The 21,805-nt window shown below is 42.5% G+C and overlaps 1 protein-coding gene and 1 long non-coding RNA gene across 7 annotated transcripts in view; one reads left to right on the top strand and one right to left on the bottom strand.

The window, feature by feature from the left end:
• The window catches only part of MACF1 (microtubule actin crosslinking factor 1), a 326,239-nt gene that overhangs the window by 226,807 nt on the left and 77,627 nt on the right, over positions 1-21,805 (bottom strand). For 4 of the 6 annotated variants that reach the window (XM_060395401.1, XM_042245977.1, XM_060395472.1 and 1 more), the window contains exon 1: positions 10,115-10,473. The exons of 1 other annotated variant lie outside the window; for it this stretch is intronic. In XM_060395401.1, coding sequence (XP_060251384.1) covers positions 10,115-10,223 — 109 coding nt within the window. In that variant the 5' untranslated portion in view covers positions 10,224-10,473. Of the gene's footprint in view, positions 1-61; positions 10,474-21,805 lie in introns of those variants that run through there. One more of the 6 variants, XM_060395429.1, reaches the window with a different exon arrangement.
• Positions 10,071-16,638, top strand: LOC121819031 (uncharacterized). The gene is made up of 2 exons (XR_006059160.2): positions 10,071-10,169; positions 16,536-16,638. It is a non-coding gene; the product is annotated as an uncharacterized LOC121819031 (long non-coding RNA).

Here is a 21,805-nt window from a genome sequence, read left to right as displayed (position 1 = left end):
AGTAAAGACTATTTGGGACCCTCAGGCCCAGGCAAGGAAAAAAGAAACTTCACATACTAACCCATACAGCACATGCGGCAAACCAGGTGGGTGTTGAACTCGTGCTCATCTTGGTAACTGGGCCACATGTCGCCAGCGTCTGCTGACCCTGCCTAGAAGGAAGGTGTCCCAAAGAACCTCCAGCTAGGGGCCTGTGCACCCCCTGCAGCTCCTTGAAAAAGGCTGCGAAGTGAACAGAGACAGCCAGCCAAAGGGCCGTGCAATGAACAGAGACAGCAGAAGTTCGGAGAAGTGGCTCCACCCACCACTTCCTACTGACCTCCTCCCTCCCCTTGAGGTCAGAGAGGAAGCTCCTCCCTGGGGCACTTCCAAACTGGGTCCAGGTCTTCATGCAAAAGGCATCCTATTCAAAAGCGGCACCAGCTCAGTGTTTGCAGACCAACGGCAGCAGGCGAGGTGGGCACTTCGGGTGGAAAGAAGTCCAACTGCATTAGTAAGTGAAGTAAGCCTGGTTAGGCAAAAGCCAGTCTCTGAGTTACTCCCCTCTTTCAGAGCAGAAGCTTATGACCCCATGAATCTGAGACAGTTGCAGGAGGGCAGGGAGGTAAAGTGGCTTACTGCCAAGTCAAACACAGGGTACCCAGTGCCCAGCCTGTTCCTAGGGCTTGACTCTTCTCAGGCCAAATGTCTGTATAGTGTTAACTGACTGAAAAGCCCCCGCAGTGGGAGAGACCACCACAAAGCAAGACTATACGCTGTTTGTTGCCAACAGATTCCTAGATTCTGAAGGGAGCTTCATGTCCCAACTTCCAGCTGCCCAGAGTCAGCGTCTCTCCCCAGTGATTCCACCGACTTTACAGAGTGAGCCCGGCCTCAGCCAGCCTCTAGGTAGATCTAGAATAGCAGATCTTATCAGTGTCGAAAGTACTGTTGGCTTGCCGCTCCGTTCTTTCCCCTCCTCCATCCAGGAATGTCACCCCAAAGTCCCCTACCTCTTCCCAGACCCTCCCATTTGTCTCTGCAGTCAACGCACTTGACTCAGCCGTGCCAGGAATCCTTTATCCTTCAGAGGAAGGCTGCTTGCTTGTTTGTCCAACTTGTTTTCCGAATCTTGGCTAATTGTGCCAGACACTGGAATGTCGAAGGAATACAATGAAGGGCTTTTTCATTCAGATGGCCCGGCCCATCACTGCTTCTTCACAATTCTGACCCAACCAGGACACAGAAAAAACCGAGCCTCTGTCACTGTCAGGACAGACGCTCCGATCTGTCCCCACACCACTCAGAAGGCCCCACTGCAGATAAGGGCCTAATCGCTGGCCCTCCGCTCTAGCTCCCTAAATAGAACAACTTCTTCAGGCTAATGCTACTTCCAATCCTGTTCCTGAAGACAGGGAGGGAGGGCTAGCACCCAGAAAAGCAAGTTTCCAGAGGTTAGCCCGAGAAACTGCAAGTGGGAAATAAAAAGTAAACAAGTTTACCAAGCAGGTCACTCAGGATAAACAAGCCCTGTGACCTGCCTCAGTTCCCTGACAGCTTCCTTACCCTCTACAGGGCATCCCTCCCACCTGCAAACTAGCAATAATCCTGTTACTACTTACTAATAACAGGACTCACAGCTGACTTTATCCCACCTTGACTAAGCTCCCAGTCACCCCAATAACCTGTGACAACTCTACTCAGTTTGTTCCTCTTATTAGAGTCTTCTTAGTCGTGAAGGAAGGGTTCTCCTAGAAAATACCTTGTACTAGGGAAAGAAAAGCGTAAGAAATAGGGAAGAGAGAAGAAAAGGGAACAAAGATTTCCTGATTCATATTTAGTAACCTTTTCCTTTATCAGATTTAAATTCCTTCAGTACACGGGCTGTCTTAGTTTTCATACCCCAGTCCCTAACACATTTAGAAGGCACTCAATAATCCAAGCTGAAATTAATTGAGCATCTACTGTAACTGTTAGTTCACATGCAATGCGCTAAAAACAAATAGCATTTCATTTAATCCCAACAGTTCTCTTGGGAAGGTGAACCAAAGCCTGCCTTTTTCTCACTCCCCTGGTATCTAGGCAGAAGAACGTACTAGAGACTGTGGAAAGTAAGAGAAAGCTGTGGGGGCAAAGTCAGTCCAGCCAACAGGAGACAAGCCTTCCCTTCAGGATCCCAGAAGGTTCTGAGCCTCAAAACGGAATCCACTGCTGACAGAAAAGACAGGACCCTGATGGAGACAGTCAGCTCTTAATTCCCGGAGAAAATCAGCTGGTATAATGATTACCCAGGTCATTCCTTTTCGTTTTTAGCCCAATGTTTAGCCATTTCATAGCTCACCAGATGTGAGAGGCAGGAAAAGGTGAATCTGGCTGCTCCCTGAAGATTCGTTAAAATGTTGAATGGAAGAAGGAGATTCAAGCCAATATTTCCGTGGCTAGAAGTTATTTGAGAATTTACAGCTACTGGCTTTCTTACTAGCACAGAAAACTGAAGCTATTCATTTATTTCCCAAAACATCAAAATCACCCCAGTATTGAGGATAATAAAGCAGAGTCTTTCCTTTTAATGTGTGTGACAATGATTCGTAATAGGTCACCAACTTTTTATACATTTCCACATTGGCTTCTACCATATTTTTAAATTCCCAACTGTAAAAACAAACATTTATATTTTGTCCCAGGAGCCTACATGAACCTGCAACGTCTTCACTGACATCTTTTGGTATTTTAAGTATACTAATGGCAGCAAACAATGATACAGTCCTTACCGTGTGTAGACTATATTCTAAGAACTAACTCAGAGCAATCATGAAGTATTATAAGCCCCATTTCACGAATGAGGAAATAGAGGCCCATATAGATTACTGTCACTCTGCCAGCAGGGCAGAGACAGGAGGAAAATACAGGCAGTTTAACTCCAGACTCTCAATAAGTTCTCAGTGACACTTCCATGCTATATCCAAGTGTGGCCCAGATTATCACACTGTCAGAATTGCAGAACACTGGAGACTTCAGTCTTTTTTCTTCTCATGCCAATTAGAGGTTTCAAGTCCAGAGGAATTAAGTGACTGTCTAATATCACATAATAGTAGGAAGCACAAAAGCTAGGATTTAGAACCCAGATGTTCTGACTCTAAGTTCACTGGTCTTCCCACACACTGCACAACCTAGAAAAAAATAACTAAGGAAAGAAAAAGAGAAAGACTACATCTTGATTAAAACACCTAATGCTTTAGTTATCTCAGCAAAGATATATTAGGTATTTGACCATTTGTTTAAATATCTGCATATCTATTATATGTCTGACCCTTTGTGACCCCATGGACCGTAGCTTGCCAGGCTCCTCTGTCCATGGAATTTTCCAGGCAAGACTACTGGTGTGGGTTGCCATTTCCTTCTCCAGGAGATCTTCCCAACCTAGGGATCGAACCGGAGTCTACAGCATTGCAGGCAGATTTTTTACCATCTGAGCCATCAGGGAGGCCCCTAATAAAATGTTAGATAATACAAGTGGACGCAGCACAGCCTAGTCATAAAGGAAGAATCAAAATTCAACGCAATCTTGGACTTCCCTGGTGGTACAGTGGATAAGAATTCACCTGCCAATGCAGGGGACATGGGTTCAACATCTCATTTGGGAAAATACCACACGCCACAGAGCAACTAAGCCTGCTCACCACAAGCTAAGGGTTACTGAGCCCACGCTCGAGAGCCCCCAGGCTGCAACTACTGAGCTCACTTGCTGCAGCTACTGAAGTACATGTGCCCTACAGCCTGTGCTCTGCAACCAAAAAGCCACCACAATGAGAAGCCCGTATAACCCAATGAAGAGTAGCACCTGCTCACCGCAACTAGAGAAAGCCCATGTGCAGCAACAAAGACCCAGCACAGCCAAAAAAATAAAATAATTATAAAAAAGTACTTAAAAGGTACTAAAAAAATTTTAAACCAATCTCAAAAACCTGCACTAAATCTCACAGGACAAAATTTCATGAGACTGTCTAAGTCTTATGCTGAAGTTCTAGAAAACCAAAGGAACAGCAATCTTTGGAGGAGTGACAACAGTTCATGCACAGGGTTTGGTCATTTTATAACTTAGGTTTCAGTTCAGTCGCTCAGTCGTGTCCGACTCTTTGCGACCCCATGAATCACAGCACACCAGGCCTCCCTGTCCATCACCAACTCCTGGAGTTCACCTAGACTCACATCCATTGAGTCAGTGATGCCATCCAGCCATCTCATCCTCTGTCGTCCCCTTCTCCTCCTGCCTCCAACCCCTCCCAGTGTCAGAGTCTTTTCCAGTGAGTCAACTCTTTGCATGAGGTGGCCAAAGTACTGGAGTTTCAGCATTAGCATCATCCCTTCCAAAGAACACCCAGGGCTGATCTCCTTCAGAATGGACTGGTTGGATCTCCTTGCAGTCCAAGGGACTCTCAAGAGTCTTCTCCAACACCACAGTTCAAAAGCATCAATTCTTTGGCACTCAGCTTTCTTCACAGTCCAACTCTCACATCCATACATGACCCCTCAAAAAACCATAGCCTTGACTAGACGGACCTTTGTTGGCAAAGTAATGTTTCTGCTTTTCAATATGCTATCTAGGTTGGTTATAACTTTTCTTCCAAGGAGTAAGCATCTTTTAATTTCATGGCTGCAGTCACCATCTGCAGTGATCTTGGAGCCCAAAAAAACAAAGTCTGACACTGTTTCCACTGTTTCCCATCTATTTCCCATGAAGTGATGGGACCAGATGCCATGATCTTAGTTTTTTGAATGTTGAGCTTTAAGCCAACTTTTTCACTCTCCACTTTCACTTTGAGACTCAATAGTGTAATGGAGCAGCTTAAAAAAAAAAAATTCATGGTATAATTTTAGATTGTACTTCATATGGTCCATATTCAGGAATTATAGCTGCTCCTTCTAGTAGGATGCTGGAAATGGAAAAAACCTTAAGAGATTGGATTGTCAACTCTTTCATTTTATAGAGAAAGAAAACAAGACTGAAGGGGGAAATCTGTCCTTTCACAAACAAAAAGTTTAAAAGCTCTTCTCAAGTATATAAATAAATCCCTTTTCCTGTTTAGACTACCACCATATGTATATTAATAAGCTAAGGCACAGGGTAACTCTATACTGTTCAGTTATCCTATACTAAGCACCCACCTCAGGCCTCACATCAAGCTCAGCAAAGCCCTGTATATATACAAATGAACCGGGCATGGTTCCCACTACAGCTTAATCTAATGATATCTTAATTCTTTCATTTATTTGTTCATGTAACATTCACTGACATCTATTCTGTCACAGACATTTAAGAAACTGAGATGAGTAAGAGTTCCTCTTCTTAAAGATCTTACAGTCTAACAGAATCTAACTAGTGGGCAGAGAACCAAGCTAGAAAAGATGACAACACAGGTTTGAATAAGAAGTATTAACAGAATGCTACTGGAGCACAGAAGAGGAACTTTTATTCCAGTCAAGGAGGGCTCTCCACAAGTGATAACCACTTACCTTGAAGGACAAGTATTAAGTTGTCCAGTTAAAAAGAAGATACAGGCATTTCAGGTAGATGTCTACAAGTTTTAAATGGTATTTCAGGACTGAGTGCTTATAAGGCCAAGACAGGAAGTAAAACTAGTGAAACAGGCAATGGGCAGATCATGAAAACCCTTTTATCTCCTGCTAAAAAGTTTGAACTTTCTTTTAAAAGCAGAAGGAAAGCTTTAATAGATTTTAAGCAGGAGAGTGACATAGAAAGCTCTGTAGTTTGGAAAGATCATTCTAGCTACAGTTAGAAGACAGAGGGGTTAGAGGATATAGAGAATAGGTAAAATAGATTGTTTCAGCAGTCCCAGAGAGGAAAAATGAAGATGTAAGCTAAAACAGTAGGAAGTTTGGGAAACAAGAAGATAATATATGTGAACGCAAGTGTAGACATGGTGTGCTGAAAACTATGTAACATTCCAAGTACTAAGTGAGGGCCAAATTCTGTCTTACAGGTATTATACGGCTTCAGCAGAAACTGTGTCTTCCTGTTCTCGTTTGCATCTGCTGAAGACATGTTGACTTGGGAACCTGACTATAAAAGTCATGTACATATATAACAGTGTCTCACCGATGCACTCCTAACACCTAGAAGAAATAGTGAAGGAAAGCTTAAGGAAAAGTAATCAAAAACGCCTTCCCCATGTTTCTGCTGTCCTTCCTTCACCTCTTTATACACACACATGACCACCACATTTTCAAAGCAAAAACACTTTAACTGTCCAAAGGGAATGCTAAAATGACAAGGAGTTAGGAGATTTAATTGCATGTGGTAATGGAAAGAGAATTCTTTAGGCTGGTGAAGACAGCTTAAGTATAAGCAAGCCTGACAACTAGAAGAGGAAATACAGGTATTTTTATGATGCAGTTACATCCTGATAAACCCAGCATAGGGTAAAAAGATCCTAAGCCAAGGCTTCCCTGGTGGTTCAGTGGTAAAGAATCCATCTGCCAATGCAGGAGACGTGGGTTCGGTCGCTGATCCAGGAAGACCCCACGTGCCACAGAACAGCTAAGCCTGTGCACCAGGGCTACTTGCTCTAGAGCTCATGAGCCACAGCTACCAAGCTCATGTGTTGCAATTACTGTAGCCTTCGCACCTACAGCCTGCGCTCCGCAGTAAGAGAAGCTACCGCAATGAGAAGCCCATGCACCAGAACTAGAGAGCAGCCCCCACTTGCTGCAGCTAAAGAAAGCCCACACAGCAACGAAGACCCGGCACAGCCAAAAACAAATAAATAAAAACTGCGGGGATGGGGGTGGGGGGCGGGGGGGATCGTAAGTCAAAAGTGCATTCGATATAGCTAACCGTTTGATATATCCAAACAACATCATTTGGCTGAGCCTACCTTAAATGTGCACAGAACACTTACATCAGCCTACAGCTGGGCAAAATCATCTAGCACAAAGCCCATTTTATAATGAAGTGCTGGATATCTCGTGGAATTTACTGAATACCATACTGAACATGAAAAACAATGGCTGCGTGGGTACAGAATCATTGTATCGGTTGTCTACACCCATGATCATGGGGCTGAGTGAGCCCTGTGGCTGCTGCCAGTGCCCAGCATCAGGAGGGAGTATGCACTGTCCACCAGTAGCCTAGGAAAAGATCGAAATTCAGACACCGATTTCCACTGAGTGCATGTTGCTTTCATACCACTGTTGAAATTGAAAAGTCTATCGAGCCATCAGACAGTTGGGGACTGTCTGTATACTTGATCTTTGCCAGACAGAACTTGGCTGATGGGCATAAGTTACAAAGAGGCAACTTTCAGCTTAAAAAAGGACTCTACTACCAACAGCATGAATAGTCCACAGGTTGTATGTTCTACAATCAGAGACCTTCAAGCAAAAGGAGTAACTTCTGACAAGGGCAGGACTAAGTAAGAAGTTGGATTGGTTAATAGGCAAGGTCCCTTTCAACTCTAAGAGCAATACAGAATATGTGATCAACTTTAAGAATGGAAGAAATGAGAAATGCACACAAGCACAATGAAGATTTACTCGAGTACTCTATCTTAGAACTCTAGCACTAAGGAACCTAGTGATTTCAACTGAAACAGCAGAAACTTTTCAAACAAATCTTATATGGAACTCAACATATATAACATGTAATTTCAGTGTTTAATAGCATGAATCAATTTTACAGATTCAAATTTATATTGCTTATTTAAAGCCAAATGACTTAACCAATCAAGTAATTTTGGTTGAAATTAGAGATTACTTAATTACAGTTATATCAGTCTCAGCATCTTGCTTTTTTCTGTGCTGTATTTTACTGCAGGGAACCTTTTTTTTTTTTTTTTTAACTGCTTTATACAAATAGAAACAAGTAGTAACAGTTTCAGTTTGCCCCTAATCTCAACATATTATTCAAATAAATTGATACAAGAGCATGAAGGAATAACAGGAATATTGTTTCAAAGTTAAATGGCTTCAATATCTAAACACTATGTACATTCTTATAATATGTAGATATGATTAGAAAAGTGAGGCAAGGCGCATAGAAACTGGTAGTACACTAAGCCAGGATTACAATGTGATCACTTAATGACCGACATGTCACCCACTCACTATTACAACTGAACATCCGAGACTTGCCTAATGTTTATTAAGCACAGGACTCGTGTTCTGCAGTGTGTTCTGCAATACTGTACACACTTGCTATTAGCAGAGGAAGGGAAAAAAAAAAAAAAGACCAGACTAGAAGACGTAATCTTCACCTTTTTAATCAAGAATACATTCATAAGCACTATAAATATATACACAGAAATGGGGGAGAAACTTTATTCTGGTGATGTCCAACTGGCAGATAGTACATTAGAGTACACATGTAATTTTAAAAAACATTTTAATAGATAAAATACATTTTAAAATTTAAATTAAAATGGGTTCAGAACCTCCAAAGTAATTCTGTGAAAGTTTTAGAATTCATATTCTCCAACTGAAAAAAACCACCACTCTAATTTTACGGATAAACTGAACATAGCATATTCCCAATATAACTAACAGGCACTAGACTCAAAGTTGTTTCATAAAAATAAAAAGCTTTTACAGTGTATTTTTCTTCGTTTTACTAAAACATAAAGGAGCACTTCAAAGATAGGGCTATGACTTCTAAGTTCAAGAGCAAATCCTATACTGAGCATTAACTTCTTAAAATGTTAATCAACTAGTGGTTGAGAAATGCCATTACCATCATGCACAGAAAAATGAAAATGAAAGCATCAGCCTTCGCTTAAATAATATTTACTTTCTCATTGCATATGATATAGCATATAGGGCCAAATAACTCATGCCTGCCTACTCCTTTCTTTATAAGTACAAACACAGGCTTACATATCAGGAAAGCCACTTTGGGCTACCTTCTAAAACACACTACTACACAAGTGAACACATTTCTAAATGTCTGTTTGCTTTTGCTGATACAGATGCACACTGGGATCTGAATATTTAGTCATAAGCTTTTCTAGGACTTACTGGAAAAAGACACTGGGAATGACTGAATCTAATTCTGCCAAGCATTCATGAAATTCTAATAGTTTCCTAAGTAATAAGTCATCAAATCTGCATCTTAATTGTAAGATATAAAGTAACAGGTGTCTCAATAGGTTGGCTTACTGCCTTCAGGCAGTAGGCGGGTCACAAAGACAGTAAGTGCTAAAGGCACTGAGATCCGAGAGTGTACTCCAGCAAAAGCCGGACTGTATCAGTCCTCAACTGTGGAGACTTAGAATTTGCTCAGCACAGGGCTGATCTCAGCACAGGGCTGATCTCAGCACTGGGCATTTAGAAGCCAAAGGAATATAATGCAGCAAATAGTAATTCGGGAAGAAAGAGGGGTCTGCTACCACTCAAGAACAAAATGAATAAAATTTTAGTATCAGGATCTGAATATCCACCCGGGGAAAAGAACAGCTAACTGCCTTGCATTGAACAGGATACACGATGGCTTGGGTACACATTGTGTAAAGTGTATAGCTGCCTGAGGGGAAAAGGACAGTTTCAATCCTACCAAAGAGAACAGAGGCGTCCCTGTGTTCCCAGATGCACCTCAGCAGACAGCCTGCCACCCTTTCCTCTCACTGACCTCTTCTCCTCTGCCTTTTCTCACCCGAATAATTAGCAAATCCAGAAACTTCTCTAATCCCACAAGTTCTCCCACATTTATACCTAGGGGAGGGTGACAGAGTTACTCTATGTTTTTGCTTAAAAAAACAAAAACAAAAACAAAAACAGATCCAAAAACTACTCTGAGACTGAGAAAGTAAGGAATGGAAGGCCTTGATTCTCTGGGGAAGGACACAAGTCAGCAGAGTTGCCACTTCCCTCAGCCTTGAGCCCAGACATCATCTCATCCCCCCAGCACCGCCTCGCCAGACAAGTCTCACAGAGCAAGAAAGGGCCCAGTCCTAAACTGGTCCCGGGGCAGCCTGGTTTCCTCAGCAGGTCCCCCACACACTCAGGTCTGATGGCCCACAGGCTGTGCTGGCCCTTTAAGGAAAGCAAGTGGGAAGACCTCTGTCATCCACCCCACCCTCAAAAGCCCCACAGCAGATTCCAAGAAGCACTGGGTGCCCGTTACCTGCTCTGCCTCTGGCGCATCTTTTCCAGTATAGAACACCGGCGACTCCAAGAATGTGAGTCAAAATAAAGATGGTTGGTGGCAAATAAGATGCATCTAAGAGAGGCATTTCCAGGCCCGTCCTTTCTCCTCCCCTGAGTTAGCCACAAGCCCACAGCGCGGCGCAGCCTCTAAATGCCTTTCTCCTGAGGTTACTGCCGTCCTGTACTATCAGCAGAGGCAGAGGCCCAGGCCCCGCTGCTCAGGGTTGTCAGAAACTTCCTGGCGGCTTCTCCCCCATCTCGCCTGTTTTTCAGCACGCAGTAGCAGACAGGACTAAAACTCTACAGTGTGTCTCAGACAAAGCCCAGGAAACAACTGGCCAGAGGGGGGAGGGGAGAGGGAAGGAGGAACAAGGAGAGCAAAAAGGGGCGGCTAAGCTGGTGCTGAGCTGACTCAAACTCTATCTTTGGCATCCTCTGTTCAGCTTAAACAAACAAGCCTCAGACCCTTCTACAAGATGGGAGGCTGTCAGAGGACGTCACACTCTCAACTTTCCATTCCCAGCCTGGCTGGGATGGAGCCAGAAGAAAAAAGTCACAGCAGCACCAGGGAACCACTAGCAGGGAGGAGGCAAAGTACAGAAGGATGTTTAAGTGTCCACAAGTTCCCTGGACAGTGGGTGGGCAATCCTTCCACACCCACAATCCGGGAGGGAGAGGCAAGGGATCCGAACATCACTACGGAGAGGATGACGTGCAGGACAAGCTCCATGAAACAGGCATGCTGACGATCAGCGAGGAGAACAAAACTGCTCCACAAGTGTGTTTTCCAAAATTGAAAAACCTACCTGATTTCCATTAGCTGCCCAAGGGGACAGCAGGACACTCAATGACAGCGCAGAACAGTGCCTTTCAGGACACTAAGACCTGCTTGCAAATGAAAACCCCAAACGGACACTGTAGCAGCAACTGAAAACATTTTAATATTTACACACCTCTAGAATCACTAAAACCAAGTCCTGGCAAGACGTAAAGCAACCAGAACTCTCATATATCGCTGGTGGGGATGAAATTGGCCACTCTGGAAATTACTCTAGAAAACAGTCATACACATACTAGAATGACCAGACAATATAAGTCCTAGGTATTGACTCAAGGAAGATGAAAGCATGTGTCCACACAAAAACCTTCACCTTCATTCAAAATAACTAAAACCTGAAAACAACCTGAATGTCCATCAACTGGTGAACGAATAATTTGTGGTGCATCCATACAAGGGACTACAACACAGCAATACAAAAGGGACATCCCTCTGATACACACAACAGCACAGATGAGCCTCCGGAGCATCAGGCTACATGAAAGAAGCCAACTGTGAAAGCAAAACTCTAACAGAAACCAGATGAGTGGTTGCCAGGGGCATGGGGTGAGGGAAGGGAACAGAATACAAAGGAGGAACGGGAGAAATTTTTACAAGGTGATGGAAATGTTCTATATGCTGATGGTGATGATGGTTCCACTACTATATACATTTGTCAAAACCCACAACATTGCAGACCTAAATGGATGGATTTTATCATATATAAATTATATTTTTAATTAATTTTTTATGTTGGCTGTGCTGGGTCTTCACTGAGGTGCTTGGGCTTTCTCTAGGTGCAGTTCATGGGCTTCTGTTGTCATGGAGCATGGGCTCTAGAAAGCGTAGGGCTCAACAGTTGTGGCACGCAGGCTTCGTTGCCCCGTGGCATGTGGGATCTTAGTTCCCTGATCAGAGATCGAACCCGTGTCCCCAGCATTGGAAGGTGGATTCTTCACCACTGGCTCACCAGGGAAGTCCCTAAATTATATTTCAATAAACCTAAGAAACACATTCGAAGGCTAGAAAGAAGTCTGCACAATCCAAGCTGCACATGCAAAGTTCTTGCAGTGCCCCCTCTTTATCTACTTTCCTATGGAGAGATACTTTATAAAATGAAGTGTGGACACACAAAAACACAGACGACCCAACAGCCAAGAGCACACCTAACATCCAGGATCCTTCACTCAGAGAAGGGTTACAGCCTCTTTTTTCTATCAAACTGGCTCTTTATTTCTACAGTGCCTTTTAAACTACAGTATATAAACACTCTGTGTTACCACCAAAAAGTTTTAAAAATGCAAACTGCTTTAATATCTGTAAAGTTATCCCTTCTTTTTTTAATAAAAGGGAAGGGTTTTATATTTGAACAATCTACTAACCAGAAAGGTTAATAAAGGGCCTTTAATAGGGGAACTAATACAATATGAATGCCTTAATCTGGTGTCAAGATCATCTACAATTTTATGCTAACCTACATTTCATTCATCAAATATTTATTATGTGCCATGCCCTGTTCTAGATACTGGTAACACAGTAGTGAATAAAGCAAAGACCTTGCCCTCATGGGACTCATATGCTAATAGGAAGACAGAGGGAGACAGAAAATAAAGTAAATATATACTAAGGAGATGAAGAGGAGAAGGGAGAACCAGAGGGGAGATGTATACAGTTTTCTGTACAGAATGGTCAGGGAAGGCTTCTCTAAGAAGATGACACTTGAGCAGACCTACAGATTACAAGCCAACAAGTCATATGGCTATCTAGAGCAAGGACGAGCCCAGCAATGAAAAGAGCAAGTGCAAAGTCCCTGAGGCAGAAGTGGGCTTGATGTGTTCTGGGGACGTCAAAGAAACTTGAATGACGGAAGGTGAAAGCGAACAGGAATGTCAGGAGACGAGGCCAGAGAGGGGGCTTGGATCACCTGTGTCTGTGTAGGCCATATGTAAAGACTCCAGGTTTTGTCCTAAGTGAAATGGAAAACCTTTGGAGGGTTTCCTGTGAGAGAGTGACAGGATTTAACTTGGGGCTTAAAAGGACCACTCCTGCTGCTGCATTGAGAACAGGCTATTGAGTGGCAAAAGCAGAAGCAGGGAAACTAGTTACAACGTGATCACAATGATCCAAGTGAAAACCAGCGCCTGGGAAACGATGCCTGAGATTAGGGTGCAGCGATGGAGACGGTAAGATACGATCATATTCTGGACAAATTAAAAAGAGACTCAGGACTTCCCTGGTGTTCCAGTGGCTGACTCGCGCTCCCAATGCAGGATGCATGAGTCCCAGTTTGATCCCTGGTCGAGGAACTAGACCCCACCCACCGCAACGAGGGCTTCACACGCTGCGGATGAGGATCCTCCATGCTGCAACGAAAATTCCTGCATGTTGTCACTTGGGAAAAAAAGATCCTGCATGCCCCAACCGAGACCCAACTGAGCCAAGTAAATAAATAAATATTTTTATAACGAAAAAAAAAAAAAAAGAGTCATCAGGATCGGCTGATAGACTGGATGTGAGGTGAGCAAGTAAAGAACAGTTGGGAATGACTTCCAGGTTTGGGCCTGAGAAATTAAAAAGACAGAACTGCTATTTCCTAAGATGGGGAAGGCAGCCAGAGAAGCAGACGGTCTGCGGTTCAGTGGTGATTGTAGTTGCTTGGGAGGGGGGTGTTTTTTGTTTGTTTGTTTTTTACTGAGGGGTTGGGGTAGGAATTCCATTTTGGATGTATTAACTTTGAAATGCCTAGTAGACATTTTAGCGGAATTTTGAATATGCAATTGAATGTATGAACCCGGAATTCTGGGAGAGACCCAGGATACTGTTTTACAGTCAAGAAACTACATGAGATCACTTAGGCAGTAACTTGCTCAAGTCATTTTGCCCATGGTCACAAAGTAAGAGGATGAACTGGCATCTGAACTTTTATCTGTCTGATTTCAAATCAATTTATTTTGAGCACACTATCTCCTCTTGCTGAAAAGTTCTGGAAAAATCAGTATGCTAATTTGAAGCTAAACAATTCTAGATATTTATGTATTTAGAATACTTCCTCTTTGTAAGACAGAGCCTATAAAGAGCTCTACCCAGCACTAAAGAGAGAAGCTCAATTTCAACACAAAATGTTACAGAGCTAGTGCTGTCTGTGTCACCACTGTATAACACTTCTTTGCAATCTTTTAAGTATCTTCACCAAATTTTCATTTTCTAATATGAAAGCCATTTCTCTTCCTTACATTGCTACCTGAAGCCTTTGCAAGGCTGTCTTAATTGGAAAATCATGTATCATGCTTGTGCCATTCAAAAACACCTAGGAAATTTGAAGGGAAAAAAATTCAAGGACTCAAACAGCAAGATACATTCTGAATCTACTGTTATCAGAGAAGATAATGGAAAGTATCCAACTTAATTTATTCTTTGTAGATTTTTCTAAGATAACACGCTATACCTTGGATACACCATTTTTCTACATATCACAAGTCAAAAGTTTGTTTCTAGCTTTTGTGTATATGTACATATGCATGTTTGAAGGAAGGAAAAAGGGCAGAGAAATTGCCTTGTGAAAATAACGTTTTCACTCAGAAAAACTAAGATGGATCTGTGTGTTGTCACAGGAAGTGGTTAGAAGCTGGCAAGGGGAGTGGCTAGTTTTCGTTTTAGAGATCATTTATGATACAAAGAATAGGCCATTTAAAGACATATTCAGCACCCTCCAGGATATCCTTTGCTAACAGCCAATGGAAAGGGCCCCCAAACCAGCAAAAAACCTTGTAGAAGCAACACTCTGAACTTCATTAAGACTTGAGACCTGCCTTTCTATCAGATTACTTCACTCACAAGGATTTAGGGTTGGTCACCCACAACCGTTACCCACAGAAATCTTGAAACAGGGCAACAGCCCCAAATCACGTCAGTATCTGTGACTGAGATGAAAGCAAGCCTGTGAGAAAGGAGGCTGTATGTTTTATTTGAACTGTCATGGAGTATACCTGGTCTCAAAAATAACTGACATCCACCAGCATCAGCACTTTAGCAGATACAGACTGGAAATATAAGACCCATTTAAAAGAGTGAAATCTAGAAAAAATAATGTTTACAGAAAGAGACTTAAAAAAAATCAAATACAATTTAAGATTAAAATTTTGGTGGAGAGACTACGATATGACTAATAGGATTAGAAACCTTGGGTTTCTGGAAATGGGAGGTCCAGGCATCAAATCCTGGCCTTGAATGCCTGTCACCTGTGTTCTCCCATTGAGTCCAGAAGGCAAAGGACATGGGCTTCATAGAAGCTAATTAGGAGACATCTATAACTCCGATCTCTAAGACTTAGGAATATGGTATTGAGACAATAAACATGCAAAGGTTCAGAATGTCTACAAAGAATTTTCTACATACCCAAGAGTCACTGAACACAATAAAGGCAGGAAAATATCCACATTTCTTGCTCGATAACCTACATGCCATGATTATCTTAGCAGCATGGTGATTACAGGCCCAATCTGAAACCAGACTGTGCTGTGCTCCGTCATGTCCAACTCTTTGCAACCCCATGGGCTTTAGTCTGCCTACTTGAGTTCAAATCCAGACTCTACTATATATGGTACATTAGCACCTGAGGGCAAGTTACATAAGTGACTTCAAGGAACCTCAGTCTCATCTGTAAAATGATGATAATAATAGAACCTGTCCCGCAGAGCTGTAGTGAAGATTAATGAGTTAAGGCATTGATGGTGTTTAGATTGTGCCAGGCACACAGTATGTGCTCAATAAATACAATACTGTCTGTAATTATCATTATTTGGCGGGACAGCAAAAAAACTATTTAATATATGTGATCACAAGACTTCTGAATAGGTCTTCTCTGGCAGTCCAGCGGTTCAGAATTCACTTGCCAATGCAGGGGACACAGGTTCAATCCCTGGCCTGGGAAGATTCCACAGGTGGTAGGGCAGCTAAGCCCGAGAGCCACAACTACTGAGTCCAAGCTTTAGAGCCCACATTCCACAACCAGAGAAGCCTGCAGGCTGCAGCTAGAGAGTAGCCCCTGCTGGCTGCAGCCAGAGAAAACCCAAGCACAGTAACCAAGATCCAGAGTAGCCCCAATAATAAATTAATTACTTAATTTAAAAAAAAAACGAAGAAGAAGAAACACCAGGCAGTTCCCTGGTGTCCTACTGGTTAGGATTCCAAGTTTCCATTGCCTTGACCCAGGTTCAATTTCTGGTCAGGGAATTGAGATTTTGCAAGCTGCAAGGTGCAGCCAAAAGAAAAAAAAAGACATCTGAATACTGCTCAGACTATACAAAACCTTGGTAAACTGATCACTTACCTAACCTATCACCAAAACTACCAAATCTAATTTTCCTAATCCCAGTCTCCAACCTGCTGACCCTGTTCTCATCCACTGTGAGATTAATCTCCCTGAAGCACGCATAATGCCTGGTTTGTTTTAAATGCTCAATAAATACTCATCTGTCATTTAATTCTATAACTTGCATTTCTCACAGTGAGCAAATTAAAAACTCTGGCTTTACAATGTTTCCTTCACTTACCCTGGCATGTACTTCCTTCTCATTTCCAGAAGTCAAAGTCCCACTCCTGTGGATCAGCTGAAGCCAGTCTTTTCACAGAATTCTCCGCGGTGACTCCCTCCATCCCCATTAGAAGTAAACAACTTCTGTGCACTTACAATGTGTAGGCTTCTCTCTTATGACATCCAGCACTTTCTACTTTATAATATGGCTGCGTATATATTTTCACTCCACTAAAGGTTTTGAAGCTGAAGTCGCTCTCCTATATAAAATCTCATCACTAAAGAACTACTCAGGAAATGAGTGAATTGTGAATGAATGCATGGACGGATGAAAAGGGCAAGAGGATCTAAAGAGCACTGTGAGGGCCACGAATAAAGGGGGAACATGCTGGAAAAAGCAAGACTGGACCCAACCAGTCATCAAGATTCCCAAAATACAACGTCTATTTTCACCACAAAAACACGCCAGAGAGCAAGTGCCCAGAAAACTATTCATCTTACGGCAGGGATAACTCAGCATGCTCCTCTCAACAGGCCCAGCAGATAACATACACTAGCAAAGGAGCCGAGACACTTTTAACAGTGAACTTCCAAATCTACCTGAGAGATTATGAGGAAAAAGTTAATTTATTGATTCAGAAATTCCACTTCTACAAGTCTCTCAAGATATGAATTCTATCCAGCAGCCAAACTCTCCTCAAGCCCCATTCTCTTCTCTCTTTCCAGAACTCTAACACAATCTTTAGCCAAACCTAGACCCAAAATCTGACTTCATGGTTTCTAGCTGTATCTTTGGACCAACTACTCAATCTCTTTCATTCTCAATTTCCCTGTCTGTAAAATGGGGATAATAAAGTTACCTCTTCACAGTGTTCCAGTGAGGATTAGGTAAGAAAAATGCATGGACTATTCGGCACTCAGTAAGCACTATGTATGTTAGTGCCAAATAGTCCATGCATTTTTCTCACCCTCATTAATGTGAACTATTGTTATCATTGTTCCTGCACTAGAACATTTGTTCATGTGCTCATGACTCAGATGTGTCCAACTCTTTGCGACCCCATGGGCTGTGGCCCACCAGGCTCCTCTGTCCATGGAATTTTCCTGGCAGGAATATTGGAGTGGGTTGCCATTTCCTCCTCCAGGGCATCTTCCTGACCCAGAGACCAAACCCACACCTCTTGCATCTCCAGCACTGGCAGGCAAATTCTTTACCACAGAGCCACATGGGACCTAGCAAAGCATCAAATCATCTTCACTGGCCAATGCAAGGAGGTAAGCCAAGGTATTTAACAGCTCTAAACCACCAACTCAATGAATAAAACAAAATGGGCTTCAATGGCCCTGCTTCCAAAAGGAATATGTAAGTGTAAGAGTATTAGTCAACCTTAATATCCATATCACCATTTTAAATAATCCTTCTCTTTGGGGTTCTGTTTTCCCCAGCAAAGTAAAAATAATAAGATCTAGCTATTAAACTTTCTCCAGGATACTCTGAGAGTCAGTATCTCAAATAAATGGAAAAATGTGACTTAAGAAGAAGAAGCCCTGTCTACAGGGGCTGTTTCTGAATTTTGCCAAGGTTGTTATTTTTGTCCAGAAATATCTGTGATTCCAAGTAAATGCACATTTAAAGAGAGTTAGCATCTTACTTGTATCCCACCTAAATGCAATTTTAAAAATACTTTTCCAAATAAAAACAAAACAATGGTCTCAATGGGAAATGTCTTTTAGTGTGGTCTGGCTATGAACGTGTGATCGACTTGTTTTCCTGAGATATCAGAAAATCAAGAATGCAGAAGTAGAATAGACAAGCAACTGACTGAGGGCTCGGGAGCTCAACTAAGATATAACCGGGCAGGCATGAAAATGCCAGTAGGCAGCAGCATTCAAGGCTCAGAAGAGTCTAGGCCAAGATAAAAGGCAGGTCAGAGAGACCAACTTAAACTACTTATCCATGGAAACCAAACTTTGCACACAAACAAAGAGCTAATTTTAGATCTCTGTGAGACAGTTGACCACATCCCGGCGGTAGCTCTAAGTGAAAAAGAGGTAGAACTTGCCCCCTGAAGATAAAGACAGACTTGCTAGCTTCTTTCCACTTATGAATCCCTGGAGCCTGCTCTGAACTCTAATTCAACACAAGAATCATTTTAGTCTTTCTCAGGAGAATCTACCATCAGGCTCTGCTTACCTTCTAATAACCTTCTGCTCTCATGACCCTTTACCAGGGTCCAAGGATCAAAGTCAAATGAGACATGGCTAACAGGATCTCCTCTGATAGTATCGCTTCATAACGATGTGACCTGGGGAAGCCACGAATGTTCCTGAACTTGGGTCCCTAATACTTATAATATGTATATAAATACTTGTTTCTCACCATTGGTCACAAGATTAAATAAGGAATATATGTAAAGTACATGGGTACATATCAGATGATTTAATGGACAATTTTCTTCCCCTATTTCTTGTCATTGTCTTTAAAAACTGCTCTTCAAATCTTACTCATAAAATCAATTCCATCTCAGGACTTCCCTGGAGATCCAGTGGTTAAGACTCCCTGCTTCCAACTCAAGGGGTCTCAGGGGGTGCTGGTTATTATTATTATTTTTTAATCAATTCCATGTCAACCATTGGAATAATCTGCTCTTCAAATAATTAATGTTCCACAAAGTTCACGTCTTTCGTTTCTGCTCTAAAAATAAAAAAAGTACTCTAAACAATCAAGATAAGGAATCTGATTGGTCTATCATGGGATTAGCTGGCTCTCTCCTTTAGAGTTTAATACCCCAGTGACCCCTACTGGACAAAAATAGATACAGATGACTAAATTTTACAACTAAGACAAAGAGACTCTGTGATTGCTTGATTCTAGTGAAATCCTCACACACAGAACTTTTATTATACAAGCTCAAGCTTGCCTCAAAACCCATATAACCCTTCTATGTTATACACACACAACATAGAGGACAACAACGCTAAGTGCAGTCAGCTGGTTCCTTTCACGGGAGACACCATCACCACAGTTTGGCTGGCTTACTGACTACCAAAACTGGATGCTCAGTATTCAGAGCTTTCTGATGAGTCCTTATAGAGAAAAGAGCAAGCAGAGAAGGAACAGTCACTGGCACACAACCCCTACCCCACACTACCCTGCAATTTTTCCATTCCCTGAGCTGACTCACTCTCAGCTCAGCCCAGACTCCCTGTCCACAGCCAGGGCCACTGTGTGCGGCTGGTGAGTAATGCATCCTCCCAGCTGCCTCTGACTTAACGAGTAATAAAAGGAAATGTGGGTAACAGTTTTAATGGAAGAGAACACACACCCCATCCAGGAAACAAGCATAGTTCCTCTCAACTCCCTGCAGAGTCTCAGAGCTACAGTGAATTCTCTCCAATGACAGCCAGATGGCAATGAAGAAGCAGGCAAAGGCAGAAACACCAACGAGCACATCTAAAATCTGGGGGCCACAGTCTCTATTCTGGATGAAACCGAGAGTAATGGACATGGAGCAGAGCCCAGCCCAGCCTCCTGGTCAGCTCTGGTTCGTTCCACCATAAGACTGCTTCTCTAGCAACAGCGCTGCCCAATGGAGACTGCAAGCCAGCCCCAGCATCAGACCATCTGCTATCCTGCAGCCTTATATTATGAGGCAAAGCACTGATGAAAACCAAATCTGAGGAAGAGGGAGCCTCTTAAGTAAGTATCTGCCCATCCACCCTCAGGTGCCCAAAGTGGGGACTGAGGAAACAAATGGCTTCTGGCTGTTTCGATTAGTGACTGGCATTCTTGATATTCAACAAATCCTTAAAAAAAAAAAAACAATAGTTACTGTTCAGCTTTCTCCCAATAGATACTCTTAGAGCTTCTAGCCCATCAGAAGTGATCATCAACAGAGCTATCTCAAACATTTTAGAAATGACTGCCAAGAGCTAAATAACTCAGGGAAATTCTGGAGCACCTTTGACACAATTTACCTTAAGGATATTTCAATAATCCTTGACATATATTCAAACAGCAAAACTTTAACCAGGACTCAGCTAGACTGGGTTGCCCCCTACTATATGCACTCTACTACTGAAGAAGAAAAATAATCACCCCACATACATCATAATCACTCATTTTTAAAGAATTTTTCTTGAAATCACAGCGTTTTTCACTTCAGTTGCTAATATCCTTCTCACCAGTAATCCATGGTTTCCTAAGGCCTTGGGAAAAACTATTACACAACTCAGTTTTTCACAAAATTCAAAATAAATATTCAATATCCCGATTTGTCAAAAACAAAAATCAGAAAGAACTTACCTATGACAAAATTATGTAATTACTAAGACCAAAAGAAATGTATAAAAATTTTCAACAAGAATGAAACAGAAGGCTTTCCTGGTGGCTCAGTGTGAAGAGTCCGCCTGCCAATGCAGGAGACACAGGTTCATTCCCTGGTCCGGGAGGATCCCACGCGCCTCAGAGCAACTAAGCCCGAGTGCCACAACTGCAGAGTAGCCCCTGCTCTCTGAAACCAGAGATAAAGCCCAAGCAGCAACAGCCATAAGAAAGAGATAAAATTTAAAAAAAAAAAAAAGAATGAAACAGAAAGTGCCCTCTGATTAACTCTGAATTAACCAGAATATTTAATTAAGCATGTATCCGATTTTATCAGTACATCCAGCAGCTTGAGAGCTAGACAATGAAGCGACAGTTCCATTTCTCTAGCTTATTATGACTCTAGCACCATTTAATCACACTGGATCCATTTATTTATTCATAAATGAGTTGATATTCTAGATCTCTAAATTCTTTCCCAGCTCTAAAATTCTGCGGTTCTGTGAAATATTTAGTTGCCTAGGTTCTATATTAACTATTAGCAACAACAGAAATTTTATAAACCAGTCTGGAATTTAAAATATCAACAGAAATTTGATAAACTAGAGAGTAGAAAGATAAATGGTCACTAAATTTCAGCTTTCTCTTTCTGCTAAGTGCCTTCAGGGGGCTGGGAACACGGCAACGGGTGCTGCAAGACTCCAGAAAGGATCAGGAATTGGAAGCACTCGGTACCCTGGAAGGCCTGGTGGTGGGGGAGAGATGCAGGGTGAGGTGGGACACTGACTGGCTGAATGTCTTCAGGCTCACCTGAGGTCAGAAGTGAGGTACCTCACCGAAAACAGGAGCATTAAGTGAAATTTGACATAATGAACAACACAACCCTCCCCGGTGCCCTATTGCCCTGCTTGGCAACCCCAGAGCTCTGGCTGCCAGGCTAAAGAGGCCCTAGATAAGGAGACTGGCCAGGGGAAATGGACTTTCCCTACCCGGT

This window comes from Ovis aries, chromosome 1 (genome assembly GCF_016772045.2).
Source record: "Ovis aries strain OAR_USU_Benz2616 breed Rambouillet chromosome 1, ARS-UI_Ramb_v3.0, whole genome shotgun sequence".
NCBI classification, from domain to species: domain Eukaryota; kingdom Metazoa; phylum Chordata; class Mammalia; order Artiodactyla; family Bovidae; genus Ovis; species Ovis aries.
This window is presented reverse-complemented; position numbering and strand designations above follow the sequence as displayed.